Source organism: Lepisosteus platostomus, chromosome 5, assembly GCF_059453375.1.
Source record: "Lepisosteus platostomus isolate fLepPlt1 chromosome 5, fLepPlt1.hap1, whole genome shotgun sequence".
Lineage (NCBI taxonomy): Eukaryota > Metazoa > Chordata > Actinopteri > Semionotiformes > Lepisosteidae > Lepisosteus > Lepisosteus platostomus.
Genome location: NC_142615.1, coordinates 3036344 through 3060762, shown reverse-complemented (window position 1 = coordinate 3060762; position 24419 = coordinate 3036344). Strand labels below are relative to the sequence as shown.

The following is a 24419-nucleotide window of genomic DNA, read 5'->3' as shown; positions in this document are numbered from 1 at the left end:
GAGCTGGCGTAGGTGAGGTCTGGCACAGGTGAGATCTGGTGTAGGTGAGGTCAGACACAGGTGAGGTCAAGCACAGGTGAGAGCAGACGCAGGTGAGGTCTGGTGTAGGTGAGAGCAGAGGGTCAGAACTCCAGTTCAGGATCAGCCCTGTGAGATGGGATCAGTTTTACTGCTTGAATTGTAGCGGCTAACAGTGTAGAACAGAGATCCCCAACCCTGGTCCTGCTGTGTCTACAGGTGCTCAGTGACGATGGGCTCCTGATGACCTAAATCGGCTCATTAGTGGCTTAATTAGATCAGTTTACCAGCTTCTCTCAGCTCTTCGGATGCTGCTGTATTATAGCCCCCTGGAGACTCTGCAGACACACACACACACTGACCCCTCCAGGACCAGGACTGGACAGCCCTGCTTTAAAGACCCCTGGAGACTCTGCAGACACACACACACTGACTCCTCCAGGACCAGGACTGGACAGCCCTGCTTTAAAGACCCCTGGAGACTCTGCAGACACACACACACTGACCCCTCCAGGACCAGGACTGGACAGCCCTGCTTTAAAGACCCCTGGAGACTCTGCAGACACACACACTGACCCCTCCAGGAGCAGGACTGGACAGCCCTGCTTTAAAGACCCCTGGAGACTCTGCAGACACACACACACTGACCCCTCCAGGACCAGGACTGGACAGCCCTGCTTTAAAGACCCCTGGAGACTCTGCAGACACACACACACACTGACCCCTCCAGGACCAGGACTGGACAGTCCTGCTTTAAAGACCCCTGGAGACTCTGCAGACACACACACACTGACCCCTCCAGGACCAGGACTGGACAGCCCTGCTTTAAAGACCCCTGGAGACTCTGCAGACACACACACACTGACCCCTCCAGGACCAGGACTGGACAGCCCTGCTTTAAAGACCCCTGGAGACTCTGCAGACACACACACACTGACCCCTCCAGGACCAGGACTGGACAGCCCTGCTTTAAAGACTCCTGGAGACTCTGCAGACACACACACACTGACCCCTCCAGGACCAGGACTGGACAGCCCTGCTTTAAAGACCCCTGGAGACTCTGCAGACACACACACACACACTGACCCCTCCAGGACCAGGACTGGACAGCCCTGCTTTAAAGACCCCTGGAGACTCTGCAGACACACACACACTGACCCCTCCAGGACCAGGACTGGACAGCCCTGCTTTAAAGACCCCTGGAGACTCTGCAGACACACACACACACTGACCCCTCCAGGAGCAGGACTGGACAGCCCTGCTTTAAAGACCCCTGGAGACTCTGCAGACACACACACACTGACCCCTCCAGGACCAGGACTGGACAGCCCTGCTTTAAAGACCCCTGGAGACTCTGCAGACACACACACACACTGACCCCTCTAGGACCAGGACTGGACAGCCCTGCTTTAAAGACCCCTGGAGACTCTGCAGACACAGACACTGACCCCTCCAGGACCAGGACTGGACAGCCCTGCTTTAAAGACCCCTGGAGACTCTGCAGACACACACACACACTGACCCCTCAAAGACCAGGACTGGACAGCCCTGCTTTAAAGACCCCTGGAGACTCTGCAGACACACACACACACTGACCCCTCCAGGACCAGGACTGGACAGCCCTGCTTTAAAGACCCCTGGAGACTCTGCAGACACACACACACTGACCCCTCCAGGACCAGGACTGGACAGCCCTGCTTTAAAGACCCCTGGAGACTCTGCAGACACACACACTGACCCCTCCAGGACCAGGACTGGACAGCCCTGCTTTAAAGACCCCTGGAGACTCTGCAGACACCCACACACTGACCCCTCCAGGACCAGGACTGGACAGCCCTGCTTTAAAGACCCCTGGAGACTCTGCAGACACACACACACTGACCCCTCCAGAACCAGGACTGGACAGCCCTGCTTTAAAGAGAAACAGAAAAACCCCTTAGAACTTGTGTTTGAATACCAGGAAGTGAGAATTGGATGTTGGCCATAATTCCACGATGCAAACGACATGGAAATCTCTCTCCTTTTTGTTTCGGTTACTCCATCCAGAGTTCTAACACCCAGGAAAATCAGATGGGTTTTTATTTACATTTTTTTCCATCTTTTTTTTTCTCCAAAAACTTTCCGCTCAGATGGGACCTGTATTGTTATCAGCCCTGTGCTTGTCAGTAAGTTTCGGAACCGCCCTCGTCGATCTACCCCAGAGGTTCTCAGTCCTGGTACTGGATCCCCAGTCCAGTGAGTCTCACAGCTCAGGGGTCTCCAGTCCAGTGAGTCTCACAGCTCAGGGGTCCCCCAGTCCAGTGAGTCTCACAGCTCAGGGGTCCCCCAGTCCAGTGAGTCTCACAGCTCAGGGGTCCCCCAATCCAGTGAGTCTCACAGCTCAGGGGTCCCCAGTCCAGTGAGTCTATAAAGAAGAGCCTCATGTTCTTGGTTTGCAGTGCACTTCCCAGTGAGGGAACTGTATTCAACTCCTCAGAACTCTTGTCTGGTAGCAGATCCAAAGGCAAAACTGCCTCAAGCAGCAATAATAATAATGATAATAATGATAATAATAATGATAATAATAGCGAAGCAGTTACCTGAGAGGCAGCAGGTGTTTATTTCCTTCTGCTTGTGTTTCCCTCTGTGTCTGCGAGGTGCAGTGGGATAGGGACCCCGATAATAAGAATGTAGCTTCCTCAAACAGCAGTCATGAGGATGATGACGGTGATGATGATGATGACGATGTGCTCCGTCTCTCTGCGGTATTATCCAACAGCAATAATAATAATAATAATAATATTAACGATAACGGTGATGATGATGATGATGATGTGCTCTGTCTCTCTGCGGTATTATCCAACAGCAGTCATGAGGATGATAACGGTGATGATGATGATGACGATGTGCTCCGTCTCTCTGCGGTATTATCCAACAGCAATAATAATAATAATAATAATATTAACGATAACGGTGATGATGATGATGATGATGTGCTCTGTCTCTCTGCAGTATTATCCAACAGCAGTCATGAGGATGATGACGGTGATGACGATGACGATGTGCTCCGTCTCTCTGCGGTATTATCCAACAGCAATAATAATAATAATAATAATATTAACGATAACGGTGATGATGACGATGATGATGTGCTCTGTCTCTCTGCAGTATTATCCAACAGCAGTCATGAGGATGATGACGGTGATGATGACGATGACGATGTGCAGCTAGGACACTCCTGTCGAGGAGCACAGGCGCCGTCTCCCCGCCACAGGCGCGTCTGGAAACGACACACCGGCCGTGCCCGCGGTAAACGAGCAGACCTGCAGCTGGGGACAGTCCCTCTGCAGCCCGGGGGGGGTGGGGGTGTGTGTGCTGTCTGTGTGGAGTCTGCGTGCTCTCCGGGCGGGGCTTCAGCCCCAGGGCAGGGGGGCTCGCTGGTCCTTCACCCAGCCCCTGGGGGCGGCGGGGCAGAGTGTTCCCCGTGTGCGCGGAGGGCGTGGGTGTGGAGGTGGCGTGAGGGGCAGCCTTCGTGCCCTCGCCAATGTGTTTGCATCGTTATCTCTGGCCATCTCTGGACGCGCACAAACAGGATGTGTTCCTGCACTGGAAAGGGAAGGGAAGAAACTGTGTCTCTGTTTGTTTGTCTGTGTCTCTGTGTCTGTGTCTGTGTCTCTGTGTGTGTCTGTGTCTGTCTGTGTCTCTGTCTGTGTGTGCACTGAAAAGGGAAGGGAAGAAACTGTCTGTCTGTTTGTCTGTCTGTGTGTCTCTGTCTCTGTGTGTGTCTCTGTCTCTGTGTGTGTCTCTGTCTCTGTGTGTGTCTGTGTGTGTCTGTGTCTCTGTCTCTGTCTCTGTGTGTGTCTCTGTGTGTCTGTGTGTTCCTGAAACATAAGTTTTTCTTTTCTACTCTTTTCAGTGTGGAATAAAGCTTTACTTTGATTGAAAATGCACAAACTCGAATTGCTCTACAGGGCAGATGACTTGGCTGTAGAAACCTTTCTTCTCAGATATAGTCTGGAGGGATACAGCAGCAGGACGTGTCTGACGTCAGACAAATCAGTAGCTCGTGAGCGCCGGCTGGCATCCCTCATCCAATCCGGTGCGAGAGATCGTGACCATAGCCGTCGTTGATTGGTTAACCCACTCGGCTCCCGTCGACGCCATTCGTTGGTCCCGGCGGTGAAACTGCGCCTGGCGCGGCCGCCATCTTGGCTCTGCGGTCTCCTGCGGTTCCTACGGCGGGCTTCCGCGATTTGAGCCGCAATGGCGGCGCCGGCCTTTAGCGTATCCGGCTTCCTGCTCGGCCTCACATGACCCGGGAGTCACAAGGCGAGAGCCGCGGTCATATGACTGCCGCTTGGTGCCTCAGGGGCTGCGCTGTCCTGTTTTCTACCCCCGACAAGTGCTGAAACGGAACTATTTCCTGAGTTTTCCTCCGTGTCCGAGCGGCGAGAGATGGACGCTTCGGTGGGCAGGAGACGGGAAGCGCTCAGCTTTTCTCCCGGGACACTTGCGCTGGTGTTGTGTCTGGTTCCGGCAGTCTGTGCCCAGCTCGGAAAGGTGGAAAATACTTATGATTGCAGTATTGTCTTGCTTCTGCTATTGTTGTTGTTGTTGTTTATGTGTGCGCAAAGATGATCGCTTGGCGTTAGCTGAAGCTTCACTGTGCTTGGGAAACGGTAGCCTGACGTGTTAATACTGCGATTCACAGATACAAGAGTTTAGGACACTCTTTTGGGGGGCGAGGTTAATGTACTGGAGTGTCCAGTCAGTGTGTGTGTATGAACCCCTCTCTCTCTCAGTGCAGTGTTCATGTACTGGAGTGTCCAGTCAGTGTGTCTGTATGAACCCCTCTCTCTCTCAGTGCAGTGTTCATGTACTGGAGTGTCCAGTCAGTGTGTCTGTGTGAACCCCTCTCTCTCTCAGTGCAGTGTTCATGTCCTGGAGTGTCCAGTCAGTGTGTGTGTATGAACCCCTCTCTCTCTCAGTGCAGTGTTCATGTACTGGAGTGTCCAGTCAGTGTGTGTGTATGAACCCCTCTCTCTCTCAGTGCAGTGTTCATGTACTGGAGTGTCCAGTCAGTGTGTCTGTGTGAACCCCTCTCTCTCTCAGTGCAGTGTTCATGTCCTGGAGTGTCCAGTCAGTGTGTCTGTGTGAACCCCTCTCTCTCTCAGTGCAGTGTTCATGTACTGGAGTGTCCAGTCAGTGTGTCTGTATGAACCCCTCTCTCTCTCAGTGCAGTGTTCATGTACTGGAGTGTCCAGTCAGTGTGTCTGTATGAACCCCTCTCTCTCTCTCAGTGCAGTGTTCATGTCCTGGAGTGTCCAGTCAGTGTGTCTGTATGAACCCCTCTCTCTCTCAGTGCAGTGTTCATGTCCTGGAGTGTCCAGTCAGTGTGTGTGTGTGAACCCCTCTCTCTCTCAGTGCAGTGTTCATGTACTGGAGTGTCCAGTCAGTGTGTCTGTATGAACCCCTCTCTCTCTCAGTGCAGTGTTCATGTACTGGAGTGTCCAGTCAGTGTGTCTGTATGAACCCCTCTCTCTCTCAGTGCAGTGTTCATGTACTGGAGTGTCCAGTCAGTGTGTCTGTATGAACCCCTCTCTCTCTCTCAGTGCAGTGTTCATGTCCTGGAGTGTCCAGTCAGTGTGTCTGTATGAACCCCTCTCTCTCTCAGTGCAGTGTTCATGTCCTGGAGTGTCCAGTCAGTGTGTGTGTGTGAACCCCTCTCTCTCTCAGTGCAGTGTTCATGTACTGGAGTGTCCAGTCAGTGTGTCTGTATGAACCCCTCTCTCTCTCAGTGCAGTGTTCATGTACTGGAGTGTCCAGTCAGTGTGTGTGTATGAACCCCTCTCTCTCTCTCAGTGCAGTGTTCATGTCCTGGAGTGTCCAGTCAGTGTGTCTGTATGAACCCCTCTCTCTCTCAGTGCAGTGTTCATGTCCTGGAGTGTCCAGTCAGTGTGTGTGTGTGTGAACCCCTCTCTCTCTCAGTGCAGTGTTCATGTACTGGAGTGTCCAGTCAGTGTGTCTGTGTGAACCCCTCTCTCTCTCAGTGCAGTGTTCATGTCCTGGAGTGTCCAGTCAGTGTGTGTGTGTGTGAACCCCTCTCTCTCTCAGTGCAGTGTTCATGTACTGGAGTGTCCAGTCAGTGTGTCTGTATGAACCCCTCTCTCTCTCAGTGCAGTGTTCATGTACTGGAGTGTCCAGTCAGTGTGTCTGTATGAACCCCTCTCTCTCTCAGTGCAGTGTTCATGTCCTGGAGTGTCCAGTCAGGGTGTCTGTATGAACCCCTCTCTCTCTCAGTGCAGTGTTCATGTCCTGGAGTGTCCAGTCAGTGTGTCTGTGTGAACCCCTCTCTCTCTCAGTGCAGTGTTCATGTACTGGAGTGTCCAGTCAGTGTGTCTGTATGAACCCCTCTCTCTCTCTCAGTGCAGTGTTAATGTACTGGAGTGTCCAGTCAGTGTGTGTGTATGAACCCCTCTCTCTCTCAGTGCAGTGTTCATGTACTGGAGTGTCCAGTCAGTGTGTCTGTATGAACCCCTCTCTCTCTCAGTGCAGTGTTCATGTACTGGAGTGTCCAGTCAGTGTGTCTGTATGAACCCCTCTCTCTCTCAGTGCAGTGTTCATGTACTGGAGTGTCCAGTCAGTGTGTCTGTGTGAACCCCTCTCTCTCTCAGTGCAGTGTTCATGTCCTGGAGTGTCCAGTCAGTGTGTGTGTATGAACCCCTCTCTCTCTCAGTGCAGTGTTCATGTCCTGGAGTGTCCAGTCAGTGTGTCTGTGTGAACCCCTCTCTCTCTCAGTGCAGTGTTCATGTACTGGAGTGTCCAGTCAGTGTGTCTCTCTCTCTGTGCCCCTCAGGTCCGCCCCCTGGTGTTTGAGGAGCAGCTGCTGTGGGTCAGCGGGGGGGCAGGCTCGGTCAATACCTACCGCGTCCCCATCGTGATCTCCACGCCCGCGGGCAGCCTGCTGGCCTTCGCCGAGGCGCGGAAGGACTCCCCCTCCGACAGCGGCGCCAAGTTCATCGCCGTGCGGCGCTCCACGGACCGGGGTGAGGCCGCCGGGCGCTGGGAGCGCTGGGAGCGCTGGGAGCCGTGCGGATGTGGGATGAGTGTTGTGTATGGATCAGGCCGGGGGGGTGTGAGTGTGTTTCTGTAGCTCCTGTCCCGTCCCTGTCAATGGTTCCCTCGTGCTGGAATCCTCCCCCCGGTCCGTCTTGCTCTTCCCTAGTGCTGGAATACTCCTCTTTCCCTGTCATTCCCAACACTCTTCCCTCGTGCTGGAATACTCCCCTTTCCCTGTCATTCCCAACACTCTTCCCTCGTGCTGGAATACTCCTCTTTCCCTGTCATTCCCAACACTCTTCCCTCGTGCTGGAATACTCCTCTTTCCCTGTCATTCCCAACACTCTTCCCTCGTGCTGGAATACTCCCCTTTCCCTGTCATTCCCAACACTCTTCCCTGGTGCTGGAATACTCCCCTTTCCCTGTCATTCCCAATACTCTTCCCTAGTGCTGGAATCCTCCCCTTTCCCTGTCATTCCCAATACTCTTCCCTAGTGCTGGAATACTCCCCTTTCCCTGTCATTCCCAACACTCTTCCCTCGTGCTGGAATACTCCCCTTTCCCTGTCATTCCCAACACTCTTCCCTAGTGCTGGAATACTCCTCTTTCCCTGTCATTCCCAACACTCTTCCCTAGTGCTGGAATACTCCCCTTTCCCTGTCATTCCCGGTGCTCTTCCCTAGTGCTGGAATCCTCCCCTTTCCCTGTCATTCCCAACACTCTTCCCTCGTGCTGGAATACTCCCCTTTCCCTGTCATTCCCAACACTCTTCCCTCGTGCTGGAATCCTCCCCTTTCCCTGTCATTCCCAACACTCTTCCCTAGTGCTGGAATACTCCTCTTTCCCTGTCATTCCCAACACTCTTCCCTAGTGCTGGAATACTCCTCTTTCCCTGTCATTCCCGGTGCTCTTCCCTAGTGCTGGAATCCTCCCCTTTCCCTGTCATTCCCAACACTCTTCCCTCGTGCTGGAATACTCCCCTTTCCCTGTCATTCCCAACACTCTTCCCTCGTGCTGGAATACTCCCCTTTCCCTGTCATTCCCAACACTCTTCCCTCGTGCTGGAATACTCCCCTTTCCCTGTCATTCCCAACACTCTTCCCTAGTGCTGGAATACTCCTCTTTCCCTGTCATTCCCAACACTCTTCCCTAGTGCTGGAATACTCCCCTTTCCCTGTCATTCCCAACACTCTTCCCTCGTGCTGGAATACTCCCCTTTCCCTGTCATTCCCGGTGCTCTTCCCTAGTGCTGGAATACTCCTCTTTCCCTGTCATTCCCGGTGCTCTTCCCTAGTGCTGGAATACTCCCCTTTCCCTGTCATTCCCAACACTCTTCCCTAGTGCTGGAATACTCCCCTTTCCCTGTCATTCCCAATACTCTTCCCTAGTGCTGGAATCCTCCCCTTTCCCTGTCATTCCCAATACTCTTCCCTAGTGCTGGAATACTCCCCTTTCCCTGTCATTCCCAACACTCTTCCCTGGTGCTGGAATACTCCCCTTTCCCTGTCATTCCCAACACTCTTCCCTCGTGCTGGAATCCTCCCCTTTCCCTGTCATTCCCAACACTCTTCCCTCGTGCTGGAATACTCCCCTTTCCCTGTCATTCCCAACACTCTTCCCTCGTGCTGGAATACTCCCCTTTCCCTGTCATTCCCAACACTCTTCCCTCGTGCTGGAATACTCCTCTTTCCCTGTCATTCCCAACACTCTTCCCTGGTGCTGGAATACTCCCCTTTCCCTGTCATTCCCAACACTCTTCCCTCGTGCTGGAATACTCCCCTTTCCCTGTCATTCCCTGGTGCTCTTCCCTAGTGCTGGAATACTCCCCTTTCCCTGTCATTCCCAACACTCTTCCCTCGTGCTGGAATCCTCCCCTTTCCCTGTCATTCCCAACACTCTTCCCTCGTGCTGGAATACTCCTCTTTCCCTGTCATTCCCAACACTCTTCCCTCGTGCTGGAATACTCCTCTTTCCCTGTCATTCCTGGTGCTCTTCCCTGGTGCTGGAATACTCCCCTTTCCCTGTCATTCCCAACACTCTTCCCTGGTGCTGGAATACTCCCCTTTCCCTGTCATTCCCAATACTCTTCCCTAGTGCTGGAATCCTCCCCTTTCCCTGTCATTCCCAATACTCTTCCCTAGTGCTGGAATACTCCCCTTTCCCTGTCATTCCCAACACTCTTCCCTAGTGCTGGAATACTCCCCTTTCCCTGTCATTCCCAACACTCTTCCCTAGTGCTGGAATACTCCTCTTTCCCTGTCATTCCCAACACTCTTCCCTAGTGCTGGAATACTCCCCTTTCCCTGTCATTCCCGGTGCTCTTCCCTAGTGCTGGAATCCTCCCCTTTCCCTGTCATTCCCAACACTCTTCCCTCGTGCTGGAATACCCCCCTTTCCCTGTCATTCCCAACACTCTTCCCTCGTGCTGGAATACCCCCCTTTCCCTGTCATTCCCAACACTCTTCCCTCGTGCTGGAATCCTCCCCTTTCCCTGTCATTCCCAACACTCTTCCCTAGTGCTGGAATACTCCTCTTTCCCTGTCATTCCCAACACTCTTCCCTAGTGCTGGAATACTCCTCTTTCCCTGTCATTCCCAACACTCTTCCCTAGTGCTGGAATACTCCCCTTTCCCTGTCATTCCCGGTGCTCTTCCCTAGTGCTGGAATACTCCCCTTTCCCTGTCATTCCCAACACTCTTCCCTCGTGCTGGAATACTCCCCTTTCCCTGTCATTCCCAACACTCTTCCCTCGTGCTGGAATACTCCCCTTTCCCTATCATTCCCAACACTCTTCCCTCGTGCTGGAATACTCCCCTTTCCCTGTCATTCCCAACACTCTTCCCTAGTGCTGGAATACTCCCCTTTCCCTGTCATTCCCGGTGCTCTTCCCTAGTGCTGGAATCCTCCCCTTTCCCTGTCATTCCCAACACTCTTCCCTAGTGCTGGAATCCTCCCCTTTCCCTGTCATTCCCAACACTCTTCCCTAGTGCTGGAATCCTCCCCTTTCCCTGTCATTCCCTGGTGCTCTTCCCTCGTGCTGGAATGCTCCTCTTTCCCTGTCATTCCTGGTGCTCTTCCCTGGTGCTGGACTCCTCCCCCTGCCCCCAGGCGCCACCTGGAGCCCCTCCTCCTTCATCGTGGACGACGGGGCGCGGGCGGACGGGCTGAACCTGGGCGCGGCGGTGGCGGACCGCGAGCGCGGCCTGGTCTTCCTGCTCTACTCCCTGTGCTTCCACGGCAACGGCTGCCGGGACACCGGCACCATGGTGGTGCGCAGCGGCGACGACGGGCTCAGCTGGAGCCGCCCGCGCAACATCACCGCGCAGCTGGGGGTCCGGGCCTTCGCCCCCGGGCCGGGCTACGGCATCCAGGTGAGGGGGGGGGGACTGGGAGAGGGGCTGAGGGTCCGGGCCTTCGCCCCCGGGCCGGGCTACGGCATCCAGGTGAGGGGGGGGGGGCTGGGAGAGGGGCTGGGGGTCCGGGCCTTCGCCCCCGGGCCGGGCTACGGCATCCAGGTGAGGGGGGGGGGACTGGGAGAGAGGGGCTGGACTGGGAGAGAGGCTGGGGGAGAGGGGCCGGACTGGGAGAGAGACAGGGGGCCGGACTGGGAGAGAGACAGGGGGCCGGACTGGGAGAGAGGCTGGGGGCCGGACTGGGAGAGAGGCTGGGGGCTGGACTGGGAGAGAGGGGCTGGACTGGGTGAGAGACAGGGGGTGAGGGGCTGGACTGGGAGAGAGGCTGGGGGCCGGACTGGGAGAGAGACAGGGGGCCGGACTGGGAGAGAGACAGGGGGCCGGACTGGGAGAGAGGCTGGGGGCCGGACTGGGAGAGAGGCTGGGGGCTGGACTGGGAGAGAGGGGCTGGACTGGGTGAGAGACAGGGGGTGAGGGGCTGGACTGGGAGAGAGGCTGGGGGCTGGACTGGGAGAGAGGCTGGACTGGGAGAGAGGCTGGGGGAGAGGGGCCGGACTGGGAGAGAGACAGGGGGTGAGGGGCCGGACTGGGAGAGAGGCCGGACTGGGAGAGAGGCCGGACTGGGAGAGAGGCTGGGGGCTGGACTGGGAGAGGGGCTGGACTGGGAGAGAGACAGGGGGCTGGACTGGGAGAGAGGCTGGGGCAGAGGGGCCGGACTGGGAGAGAGGCAGGGGGCTGGACTGGGAGAGAGGCTGGACTGGGAGAGAGGCAGGGGGAGAGGGGCTGGACTGGGAGAGAGACAGGGGGAGAGGGGCTGGACTGGGAGAGAGGCTGGGGGAGAGGGGCTGGACTGGGAGAGAGGCAGGGGGAGAGGGGCTGGACTGGGAGAGAGGCTGGGGGCTGGACTGGGAGAGGGGCTGGGGGTGAGGGGCTGGACTGGGAGAGAGGCTGGACTGGGAGAGAGACAGGGGGTGAGGGGCTGGACTGGGAGAGAGGCTGGACTGGGAGAGAGGCTGGACTGGGAGAGAGACAGGGGGAGAGGGGCTGGACTGGGAGAGAGGCTGGGGGAGAGGGGCTGGACTGGGAGAGAGACAGGGGGTGAGGGGCTGGACTGGGAGAGAGGCAGGGGGCTGGACTGGGAGAGGGGCAGGGGGCTGGACTGGGAGAGGGGCCGGACTGGGAGAGAGACAGGGGGCTGGACTGGGAGAGAGGCTGGACTGGGAGAGAGACGGGGCTGGACTGGGAGAGGGGCTGGGGGAGAGGGGCTGGGGGCCGGACTGGGAGAGAGGCTGGGGGAGAGGGGCCGGACTGGGAGAGAGGCTGGGGGAGAGGGGCCGGACTGGGAGAGAGGCAGGGGGAGAGGGGGCTGTACTGGGAGAGAGGTGGGGGGCTGGACTGGGAGAGAGGCTGGGGGAGGGGGCTGGACTGGGAGAGAGGCTGGGGGAGAGGGGCCGGACTGGGAGAGAGGCTGGGGGAGAGGAGGCTGGACTGGGAGACAGGCTGGGGGCCGGACTGGGAGAGGGGCTGGGGGAGAGGGGCTGGACTGGGAGAGAGGCTGGGGGAGAGGGGCCGGACTGGGAGAGAGGCTGGGGGAGAGGGGCTGGACTGGGAGAGAGGCAGGGGGAGAGGGGCTGGACTGGGAGAGAGGCTGGGGGAGAGGGGCTGGACTGGGAGAGAGACAGGGGGCTGGACTGGGAGAGAGGCTGGACTGGGAGAGAGACAGGGGGCTGGACTGGGAGAGGGGCTGGGGGTGAGGGGCCGGACTGGGAGAGAGGCAGGGGGAGAGGGGCCGGACTGGGAGAGAGGCTGGGGGAGAGGGGCCGGACTGGGAGAGAGGCTGGGGGAGAGGGGCCGGACTGGGAGAGAGGCAGGGGGAGAGGGGGCTGTACTGGGAGAGAGGTGGGGGGCTGGACTGGGAGAGAGGCTGGGGGAGGGGGCTGGACTGGGAGAGAGGCTGGGGGAGAGGGGCCGGACTGGGAGAGAGGCTGGGGGAGAGGAGGCTGGACTGGGAGAGAGGCTGGGGGCCGGACTGGGAGAGGGGCTGGGGGTGAGGGGCTGGACTGGGAGAGAGGCAGGGGGAGAGGGGCCGGACTGGGAGAGAGGCTGGGGGAGAGGGGCCGGACTGGGAGAGAGGCTGGGGGAGAGGGGCCGGACTGGGAGAGAGGCAGGGGGAGAGGGGGCTGTACTGGGAGAGAGGTGGGGGGCTGGACTGGGAGAGAGGCTGGGGGAGGGGGCTGGACTGGGAGAGAGGCTGGGGGAGAGGGGCCGGACTGGGAGAGAGGCTGGGGGAGAGGAGGCCGGACTGGGAGAGGGGCTGGACTGGGAGAGAGGCTGGGGGAGAGGGGCCGGACTGGGAGAGAGGCTGGGGGAGAGGGGCTGGACTGGGAGAGAGGCAGGGGGAGAGGGGCTGGACTGGGAGAGAGGCTGGGGGAGAGGGGCTGGACTGGGAGAGAGACAGGGGGAGAGGGGCTGGACTGGGAGAGAGACAGGGGGCTGGACTGGGAGAGAGGCTGGACTGGGAGAGAGACAGGGGGCTGGACTGGGAGAGGGGCTGGGGGTGAGGGGCTGGACTGGGAGAGAGGCAGGGGGAGAGGGGCCGGACTGGGAGAGAGGCTGGGGGAGAGGAGGCCGGACTGGGAGAGAGGCTGGGGGCTGGACTGGGAGAGAGACAGGGGGCTGGACTGGGAGAGAGGCAGGGGGAGAGGGGCTGGACTGGGAGAGAGGCGGGGGGCTGGACTGGGAGAGAGGCAGGGGGCTGTACTGGAAGAGAGGCGGGGGGCTGGACTGGGAGAGGGGCTGGGGGAGAGGGGCTGGACTGGGAGAGAGGCTGGGGGAGAGGGGCCGGACTGGGAGAGAGGCTGGGGGAGAGGGGCTGGACTGGGAGAGAGGCAGGGGGAGAGGGGCTGGACTGGGAGAGAGGCTGGGGGAGAGGGGCTGGACTGGGAGAGAGACAGGGGGAGAGGGGCCGGACTGGGAGAGAGGCTGGGGGAGAGGAGGCCGGACTGGGAGAGAGGCTGGGGGCTGGACTGGGAGAGAGACAGGGGGCTGGACTGGGAGAGAGGCAGGGGGAGAGGGGCTGGACTGGGAGAGAGGCGGGGGGCTGGACTGGGAGAGAGGCAGGGGGCTGTACTGGAAGAGAGGCGGGGGGCTGGACTGGGAGAGGGGCTGGGGGAGAGGGGCTGGACTGGGAGAGAGGCTGGGGGAGAGGGGCCGGACTGGGAGAGAGGCTGGGGGAGAGGGGCTGGACTGGGAGAGAGGCAGGGGGAGAGGGGCTGGACTGGGAGAGAGGCTGGGGGAGAGGGGCTGGACTGGGAGAGAGACAGGGGGAGAGGGGCTGGACTGGGAGAGAGACAGGGGGCTGGACTGGGAGAGAGGCTGGACTGGGAGAGAGACAGGGGGCTGGACTGGGAGAGGGGCTGGGGGAGAGGGGCTGGACTGGGAGAGAGGCTGGGGGAGAGGGGCTGGACTGGGAGAGAGTCTGGCGGCTGGACTGGAAGAGAGGCGGGGGGCTGTACTGGAAGAGAGGCGGGGGGCTGGACTGGGAGAGAGGCAGGGGGAGAGGGGCTGGACTGGGAGAGAGGCGGGGGGCTGGACTGGGAGAGAGGCAGGGGGCTGTACTGGAAGAGAGGCGGGGGGCTGGACTGGGAGAGAGGCAGGGGGCTGGACTGGGAGAGGGGCTGTACTGGAAGAGAGGCGGGGGGCTGGACTGGGAGAGAGGCAGGGGGAGTGTTGATCTCACTCCAGTGTCTGTACCGACCCCCCCCCCCGGTGCAGAAGCGTCTCCCCCCGGCGCGGGGCCGGCTGGTGGTCTGTGGACACGGCACCATCGTCGGGGACGGCGTCTTCTGCGTGCTGAGCGACGACCACGGCGCCACCTGGAGGAGTGGGGGGGCGCTGAAGAGCATCCCCTACGGCCAGCCCAAGAGGCCGGGGGACTTCATCCCCGACGAGTGCCAGGTGAGGGCCAGGGCTCGGACCCGCCGCCCGCCCCCGGGGCGTCTGTCTGCGTCCAGGCTGTGGGCACTGAGCCTGTCCTCTCTGGACAGCCGGGTCTGCCTGTGTCCAGTGTGTGTGTCCAGGCTGTGGGCACTGAGCCTGTCCTCTCTGGACAGCCGGGTCTGCCTGTGTCCAGTGTGTGTCCAGGCTGTGGTCACTCTGAGCCTGTCCTCTCTGGACAGCCGGGTCTGCCTGTGTCCAGTGTGTGTGTCCAGGCTGTGGTCACTCTGAGCCTGTCCTCTCTGGACAGCCGGGTCTGCCTGTGTCCAGTGTGTGTGTCCAGGCTGTGGTCACTCTGAGCCTGTCCTCTCTGGACAGCCGGGTCTGCCTGTGTCCAGTGTGTGTGTCCAGGCTGTGGTCACTCTGAGCCTGTCCTCTCTGGACAGCCAGGTCTGCCTGTGTCCAGTGTCTGTGTTCAGGCTGTGGGCACTGAGCCTGTCCTCTCTGGACAGCCGGGTCTGCCTGTGTCCAGTGTGTGTGTGTCCAGGCTGTGGTCACTCTGAGCCTGTCCTCTCCGGACAGCCAGGTCTGCCTGTGTCCAGGCTGTGGTCAATCTGAGCCTGTCCTCTCTGGACAGCCAGGTCTGCCTGTGTCCAGTGTGTGTCCAGGCTGTGGTCACTCTGAGCCTGTCCTCTCCGGACAGCCAGGTCTGCCTGTGTCCAGTGTGTGTCCAGGCTGTGGTCACTCTGAGCCTGTCCTGTCCTGTGTCCAGTGTGTGTGTGTCCAGGCTGTGGTCACTCTGAGCCTGTCCTCTCTGGACAGCCGGGTCTGCCTGTGTCCAGTGTGTGTGTGTCCAGGCTGTGGTCACTGAGCCTGTCCTCTCCGGACAGCCAGGTCTGCCTGTGTCCAGGCTGTGGTCACTCTGAGCCTGTCCTCTCCGGACAGCCAGGTCTGCCTGTGTCCAGTGTGTGTCCAGGCTGTGGTCACTCTGAGCCTGTCCTCTCTGGGCAGCCAGGTCTGCCTGTGTCCAGTGTGTGTGTGTCCAGGCTGTGGGCACTGAGCCTGTCCTCTCTGGACAGCCGGGTCTGCCTGTGTCCAGTGTCTGTGTCCAGGCTGTGGTCACTCTGAGCCTGTCCTCTCCGGACAGCCAGGTCTGCCTCTGCCAGGCTGTGGTCACTCTGAGCCTGTCCTCTCTGGGCAGCCAGGTCTGCCTGTGTCCAGTGTCTGTGTCCAGGCTGTGGTCACTCTGAGCCTGTCCTCTCTGGACAGCCGGGTCTGCCTGTGTCCAGTGTGTGTGTGTCCAGGCTGTGGTCACTGAGCCTGTGCTTCGGCAGGGTCTGTTTCTGTTTGTTGTGTCTTATTTTGGTCAGATATTCAGCCAGTGTGTATTGTGCGTATTGTCTCTCTCTCTCTCCAGCCCTTCGAGCTGCCGGACGGCTCGGTCGTGGTCAACGCCCGCAACCAGAACCGGTACCACTGCGAGTGCCGCATGGTGGTGACGAGCGGCGACGGGTGTGAGACGCTGCCCCTGGAGACGCTGCGCTTCGACGAGGCGCTGGTGGACCCCACGGTGGCGGCCGGGGCGCTGGAGAAGGACGGGGTGGTGTTCTTCGTCAACCCCGCCGACAGGAAGGACCGTGAGTCACGGGGCGGGGGTGTCCACTCACTTGTCCACTTATCCCCGCGTCCATCCCCTCGTCCGTCCACATGTCCACTTGTCCCCGATATGTGGACATTTGGACACGGGGACATGTGGACAGACATTTGGACAAGTGGACATGTGGACACGGGGACAAGTGGACACGGGGACATGTGGACAGACATTTGGACAAGTGGACATGTGGACACGGGGACAAGTGGACACGGGGACATGGGGACATTTGGACAAGTGGACAGACATTTGGACAAGTGGACACGGGGACAAGTGGACACGTGGACATGTGGACAGACAAGTGGACACGGGGACATGGGGACAAGTGGACATGTGGACAGACACGGGGACACGGGGACATGTGGACAGACATTTGGACATGGGGACATGTGGACAGACATTTGGACATGGGGACATGTGGACAGACACGTGGACATGGGGACAAGTGGACATGTGGACAGACATTTGGACATGTGGACAAGTGGACATGTGGACACGGGGACTTTTGGACATATGGACAGACACGGGGACATGGGGACAGACATCCGTCCTCTCACTTGTTCCTCCCTCCTCTCTCCTCTGCCTCAGGGGTCAACCTGACTCTACGCTGGTCCTTCACCAACGGCACGTCCTGGGAGCCCGAGACGGTGAGGGTGTGGGACGGCCCCAGCGCCTACTCCTCCATGACCTCGCTGGACAGGACGGTGGAGGACAGGAAGTACGTCTACGTCATTTACGAGAAGGGACACCAGAGCGCCTACGAGTCCATCTCCATCGCCAAGATCCACCTGTACGGTGGGCTGTAGGCAGGGCGAGAGAGTGTGTGTGTGTGTGATTCTGACTGGTTCTGGTCCTGAATTTGATCCGATTAGTCCAATTAATGAGAAGGTGAAGGTTTGGCATCTCTAGGACCAGCTTTGCGTACCTCTCTCCTTCGACGATTTCTGGGCCGTCCAGTCCTGGTCCTGGAGGGGTCAGTGTGTGTGTGTCTGCAGAGTCTCCAGGGGTCTTTAAAGCAGGGCTGTCCAGTCCTGCTCCTGGAGGGGTCAGTGTGTGTGTCTGCAGAGTCTCCAGGGGTCTTTAAAGCAGGGCTGTCCAGTCCTGGTCCTGGAGGGGTCAGTTTTTACAGAAAAGTCTCTTTAGATCACTAACACCTGAATCGCTGGGGGAGATTCCAATGAAGACATGTTGTGTTTAGGAGCGAGGGCCTGTTAGTGATCTTGTCCCTCGTTCCGTCATCGCCTCTCGTGATGTCTCTCAGAGGGATCACTTGTAGCGAGGAGAGATGCCCTGTCCAACTCTGCTGTGTCCAACAGGCTCACAGCTCAGGGGGGAGTTTGTAGTGTGTGTGTGCGCAGAGCAAGGAATCAGAGGACAGCGCTGTGTCCCACAGGCCCACTGCTCAGTTATTTTGTCGGATCGATGGGCAGAGGCGTCGAACTGCATCCTGCGCTTAAGAGCTGATGCGTCTTCCAAGAAAAGGAACACAGAAGATTCTACACGAAGGAGATTTGAAAAGGGCGTTTACACCCCCCAAACACACACACACAATAGCGTCTCCAAACTCATCTCCACCTTCCGCGTGTCTGAAACAACGCTAGGGGGGACATACCTGATCTTCTGTACCGATCGTCGTACTGTGTTTCATAAACTGGCCCGAAAGAAAATAATAAACGGTCTGGAGCTCTTCTACACACGATAGTTTTTTCTCCACTGAATTGCGTTTATTGGTTTCACCGACGAACACGTACACGCTTACAGGTCATGCAGATGGTCACTGAATCACAGGGACGCGGACTGGACGTTTTCCCGAGACGTTTCTTTCCAGATACATTCCGCATAACGTTTTTCCCAAGCCGGCACCGACCCGGAACAGACTGTGTTTCTCCCTGTGGGCCGCAGGGCAGAGCAGAGCAGGAATCGGGAGATCTGGGCTCGTGAACCGGAAGGCTCAGGGTTCAAACTCCCCTGCGCTTGGCAAGACAGGAGGTGCAGGGCATCAGGAGAGCAGCGAGGGGCGTCTGAATGCTCAGAGATCTCTGTCTCCCCCTTGTGGAGCGGATGTGTACTGCAGCCCGCTGGTCTCCTGAGGGTTTGTCCAGCCATCTTCCTCACAGCTCTCTCTCCAGAACAGGACACACTCACACACCCTGGACAGGAAACCAGTCCATCACAGGACACACACACACAATCATACACCCTGGACAGGACACCAGTCCATCACAGGACACACACACACCCTGGACAGGAAACCAGTCCATCACAGGACTCACACACACACTCACACACCCCGGACAGGACACCAGTCCATCACAGGACTCACACACACACTCATACACCCTGGACAGGACACCAGTCCATCACAGGACACACACACACACTCATACACCCTGGACAGGACACCAGTCCATCACAGGACACACACACACACACCCTGGACAGGACACCAGTCCATCACAGGACACACACACACACACCCTGGACAGGACACCAGTCCATCACAGGACACACACACACACCCTGGACAGGACACCAGTCCATCACAGGACACACACACACACCCTGGACAGGACACCAGTCCATCACAGGACACACACACACTCACACACCCTGGTCAGGACACCAGTCCATCACAGGACACACACTCACACACCCTGGACAGGACACCAGTCCATCACAGGACACACACACTCACTCACACACCCTGGACAGGACACCAGTCCATCACAGGACAGTCACACACACACTCACACACCCTGGACAGGACACCAGTCCATCACAGGACACACACACTCACACACCCTGGACAGGACACCAGTCCATCACAGGACAGTCACACACACACTCACACACCCTGGACAGGACACCAGTCCATCACAGGACACACACTCACACACCCTGGACAGGACACCAGTCCATCACAGGACACACACACACACACCCTGGACAGGACCCCAGTCCATCACAGGACACACACACCCTGGACAGGACCCCAGTCCATCACAGGACACACACACACTCACACACCCTGGACAGGACACCAGTCCATCACAGGACACACACACACACACCCTGGACAGGACACCAGTCCATCACAGGACACACACACACACTCACACACCCTGGACAGGACACCAGTCCATCACAGGACACACACACACACCCTGGACAGGACCCCAGTCCATCACAGGACACACACACACTCACACACCCTGGACAGGACACCAGTCCATCACAGGACACACACACACACACCCTGGACAGGACACCAGTCCATCACAGGACACACACACACACTCACACACCCTGGACAGGACACCAGTCCATCACAGGACACACACACACACTCACACACCCTGGACAGGACACCAGTCCCTCACAGGACACACACACACACTCACACCAGGGCCAATTTTCCCAGAATCCAGTGAAACCCGCCGCCATGTTCCGAGCCCGCAGCGCTGGCGAATATGTGGAGCTCATGCAGACCCCACACAGACGGCGTCCCCCAGGCTCAAAACGGAACCCAGGGCCCCAGCGCTGCAAGGACTGGGATTGGGGACCCCCTGAGCTGTAGGGCTCGCTGGACTGGGGTCCCCAGCTGCTCCGCGCTGCCCCCCCCGGTGGTGGTGGTGGTGGTGGTGGTGTGTCGAAGCAGAGGGAGCAGAGGCACGGCGGTGTGGGATTTGGCGGCCTCTAGTGGCGGCGGCCGGTCACTGCAGGTCCTCCGGCCTGCCTCCTGCCCCAGCGGTGTGGACCCCCGAGTCTGCAGGACCCCGACCCGGGACTGGGGTCCTGCCAACCCCCCCACCCAGCTATAAAGGTGAGTGAGAGAGCCTGGCACTGTCTGTGTCTGTCCTCCCCCGTCTGTCTCCCTCCTGCCTCTCTCTGTCTGTCTGTATCTGTCTCTCACTCCCCCCCGAATCTCTCTTCCTGTCTCTCTCTCTGTCTGTCTGTATCTGTCTCTCACTCCCCCCCGTATCTCTCTTCCTGTCTCTCTCTCTATCTGTCTGTATCTGTCTCTCACTCCCCCCCGTATCTCTCTTCCTGTCTCTCTCTCTATCTGTCTGTATCTGTCTCTCACTCTCCCCCGAATCTCTCTTCCTGTCTCTCTCTCTATCTGTATCTGTCTCTCACTCTCCCCCGTATCTCTCTTCCTGTCTCTCTCTCTATCTGTCTGTATCTGTCTCTCACTCTCCCCCGAATCTCTCTTCCTGTCTCTCTCTCTATCTGTCTGTATCTGTCTCTCACTCTCCCCCGAATCTCTCTTCCTGTCTCTCTATCTATCTGCCCCCCCCCCACTGTCTCTAGGCGTCTCTCTGTCTCTCTCTCTCTCTCTCTGTCCCCCCCCCCCGGCCCCCTGTTGTCTCTAGGCGGGGAGCTGGTAGTTGGGGTGGATCTGCGGGGAGATCTGGCAGCTCAGGCTCAGCATCTGCCTCAGCACCCTCTCCCGGTTGCGCTGGTAGCTGCCCTGCATGGACTGGATCTTCTGACGGGTCTGCTGCTCCACCTCCGAGGACAGGTTCCCCTGAGAGCCCAGGACCTGAGGACAGAGACACAGTCCAGCAGCACTGCACTGAGAGAGAGAGGGGCTCACACACACACACACTGACTGGACACTCCAGGACATGAACACTGCACTGAGAGAGAGAGGGGTTCATACAGACACCCTGACTGGACACTCCAGTACATGAACACTGCACTGAGAGAGAGAGGGGCTCACACACACACACACTGACTGGACACTCCAGGACATGAACACTGCACTGAGAGAGAGGGGTTCACACAGACACACTGACTGGACACTCCAGTACATGAACACTGCACTGAGAGAGAGAGGGGCTCACACACACACACACTGACTGGACACTCCAGGACATGAACACTGCACTGAGAGAGAGAGGGGCTCACACACACACTGACTGGACACTCCAGTACATGAACACTGCACTGAGAGAGAGAGGGGTTCATACACACACTGACTGGACACTCCAGTACATGAACACTGCACTGAGAGAGAGAGGGGTTCATACACACACACTGACTGGACACTCCAGTACATGAACACTGCACTGAGAGAGAGAGGGGTTCATACAGACACACTGACTGGACACTCCAGTACATGAACACTGCACTGAGAGAGAGAGGGGCTCACACACACACACACTGACTGGACACTCCAGGACATGAACACTGCACTGAGAGAGAGAGGGGTTCATACACACACACTGACTGGACACTCCAGTACATGAACACTGCACTGAGAGAGAGAGGGGTTCATACACACACACTGACTGGACACTCCAGTACATGAACACTGCACTGAGAGAGAGAGAGGGGTTCACACAGACACACTGACTGGACACTCCAGTACATGAACACTGCACTGAGAGAGAGAGGGGTTCATACACACACACTGACTGGACACTCCAGTACATGAACACTGCACTGAGAGAGAGAGGGGTTCATACAGACACACTGACTGGACACTCCAGTACATGAACACTGCACTGAGAGAGAGAGGGGTTCATACACACACACTGACTGGACACTCCAGGACATGAACACTGCACTGAGAGAGAGAGGGGTTCATACAGACACACTGACTGGACACTCCAGTACATGAACACTGCACTGAGAGAGAGAGGGGTTCATACACACACAATGACTGGACACTCCAGTACATGAACACTGCACTGAGAGAGAGGGGTTCATACAGACACACTGACTGGACACTCCAGTACATGAACACTGCACTGAGAGAGAGAGGGGTTCATACACACACACACTGACTGGACACTCCAGTACATGAACACTGCACTGAGAGAGAGAGGGGTTCATACACACACACTGACTGGACACTCCAGGACATGAACACTGCACTGAGAGAGAGAGGGGTTCATACACACACACTGACTGGACACTCCAGTACATTAACACTGCACTGAGAGAGAGAGAGGGGTTAATACAGACACACTGACTGGACACTCCAGTACATGAACACTGCACTGAGAGAGAGAGGGGTTCATACACACACACTGACTGGACACTCCAGTACATGAACACTGCACTGAGAGAGAGAGAGGGGTTCATACAGACACACTGACTGGACACTCCAGTACATGAACACTGCACTGAGAGAGAGAGAGGGGTTCATACAGACACACTGACTGGACACTCCAGGACATGAACACTGCACTGAGAGAGAGAGGGGTTCACACAGACACACTGACTGGACACTCCAGTACATTAACACTGCACTGAGAGAGAGAGGGGTTCATACAGACACACTGACTGGACACTCCAGTACATGAACACTGCACTGAGAGAGAGAGGGGTTCACACACACACACTGACTGGACACTCCAGTACATGAACACTGCACTGAGAGAGAGAGGGGTTCACACACACACACTGACTGGACACTCCAGTACATGAACACTGCACTGAGAGAGAGAGGGGTTCATACACACACACTGACTGGACACTCCAGTACATGAACACTGCACTGAGAGAGAGAGGGGTTCATACAGACACACTGACTGGACACTCCAGTACATTAACACTGCACTGAGAGAGAGAGGGGTTCATACAGACACACTGACTGGACACTCCAGTACATGAACACTGCACTGAGAGAGAGAGGGGTTCACACACACACACTGACTGGACACTCCAGTACATGAACACTGCACTGAGAGAGAGAGGGGTTCATACACACACACTGACTGGACACTCCAGGACATGAACACTGCACTGAGAGAGAGAGAGGGGTTCATACAGACAGACAGCAGAGAGTGTGTGTGTGTGTGCGTGTTCTCTCACCATGTGCTGTTTCTGTGAGAAGAGCTTCTCTCTGTCGGCCCTGTACTGGTCGATCTCTAACTGGGCCTCCTCTTTCGCCTGTTTCAGCCTGCGGGTCTTTCCTGAGCGGACGGGGAGAGAGGAAAACGAGAAGGGGCGTTCAGGGAGACCCGGGCGTGGGGGACCCTGTGGAACCCCAGAACTGACAGCCAGCTGGGTAAGCAAGACTCTGGCGTTGGACAGGTTACGTTTCTCTTCAGAAAGGTCACTGAGGAGCCCATTGGGTAGCTATGTGAGCTAGTAGAGACTGGACACAGGGAGACCTGGCTGTGCAGACCGGGACAAGGCTGGGCAGCTTGTTCCCCACCCCCGCTCCCCTCTGTGTACAGAAGAGCCTCCTGTCCTGACTGGAGGAGCTCACCCAGCTGTGTCTGGAGAGAAGCCAGGGTATCGGCTTCAACCACAGGGCTGGGCAGCCTGTTCCCCACCCCCACCCCCCTCTGTGTACAGTAGAGCCTCCCGTCCTGACTGGAGGAGCTCACCCAGCTGTGCCTGGAGAGGAGCCAGGGTATCGGCTTCAACCACAGGGCTGGGCAGCCTGTTCCCCACCCCCACCCCCCTCTGCGTACAGAAGAGCCTCCTGTCCTGACTGGAGGAGCTCACCCAGCTGTGTCTGGAGAGAAGCCAGGGTATCGGCTTCAACCACAGGGCTGGGCAGCCTGTTCCCCACCCCCACCCCCCTCTGTGTACAGAAGAGCCTCCTGTCCTGACTGGAGGAGCTCACCCAGCTGTGTCTGGAGAGAAGCCAGGGCATTGGCTTCAACCACAGGGCTGGGCAGCCTGTTCCCCACCCCCACCCCCCTCTGCGTACAGAAGAGCCTCCCGTCCTGTCCGCTTTTATGACGCGTTTGCAAACAACATCGAAACGAGGGCTTGTGCAGCGTGAAAGCAAAGATCGGGCTGCGTCTGCAGCTCTGTCCGTGTCTCAAGTGATCTTGATCACCGGCCCTCGCTGCTCGGAACCGGGTCGTGCGCTGACCGGTCCCGGCGGACTGACGGCGATCGCCGCCACACGGGGTACCCACCCCCCCAGATCCAGCCCCGGTCCGCTTACGCTTTCGCGCCTCGGCCACCTTTTCGGCCGCCCGCTTCTCCGCCTGCAGGAGCTGCTGGATGCCCTGCGACTGGCTCGCCATCGCGCCCGGGTCCTGCTCCGAGGAGGAGGAGGAGGAGGAGGATGGTGGTCCTGTTTATCGCCGCTGAGCGCTTTCCCGTCTGTCTCTCTCTCTCTCTCTGCCTCTGCGGCACCGGCGAGCGTGAGCGCGCAAGCCCGGCCGCCCGCGCGTGCCCGCGGCCCGGTGACGCCACTCTGCGGTGGCGGCGCCGCTTTGATCCGCCTCGCCTCCCGAACGCGGGTGACGCGCGTCTCCTGTGACGTCACTCGCCCGGCGCCGGTCGGTGTCTTTTTTTTTTTGTTTTATTATTTGGACTTTTTTTTCCCTCGTCGTCTTCTCGTTTTGAATTGTTTTGAGCGGGCCTGCTGTACCTGCGGCCGTCAC

The 24419-nt window shown here is 58.1% G+C and overlaps 2 protein-coding genes across 2 annotated transcripts; one reads left to right on the top strand and one right to left on the bottom strand.

Moving 5' to 3' along the window:
• The first annotated feature begins 4295 nt into the window (after window positions 1–4295).
• LOC148662489 (sialidase-1-like) lies at window positions 4296–17748 on the top strand. The gene is made up of 6 exons (XM_088632092.1): window positions 4296–4557; window positions 6854–7043; window positions 10165–10427; window positions 14244–14426; window positions 15823–16042; window positions 16645–17748. The coding sequence occupies exons 1-6, from the start codon at window positions 4453–4455 to the stop codon at window positions 16860–16862; spliced, it is 1179 nt and encodes a 392-aa protein (XP_088488218.1). The 5' UTR covers window positions 4296–4452; the 3' UTR covers window positions 16863–17748.
• Window positions 17749–17758: 10 nt separating this feature from the next.
• On the bottom strand, window positions 17759–24117 carry LOC148662488 (V-type proton ATPase subunit G 2-like). The gene is made up of 3 exons (XM_088632144.1): window positions 23975–24117; window positions 22882–22982; window positions 17759–20599 (listed from the first exon to the last, which is right to left on the bottom strand). The coding sequence occupies exons 1-3, from the start codon at window positions 24054–24056 to the stop codon at window positions 20426–20428; spliced, it is 357 nt and encodes a 118-aa protein (XP_088488270.1). The 5' UTR covers window positions 24057–24117; the 3' UTR covers window positions 17759–20425.
• Window positions 24118–24419: the final 302 nt, after the last annotated feature.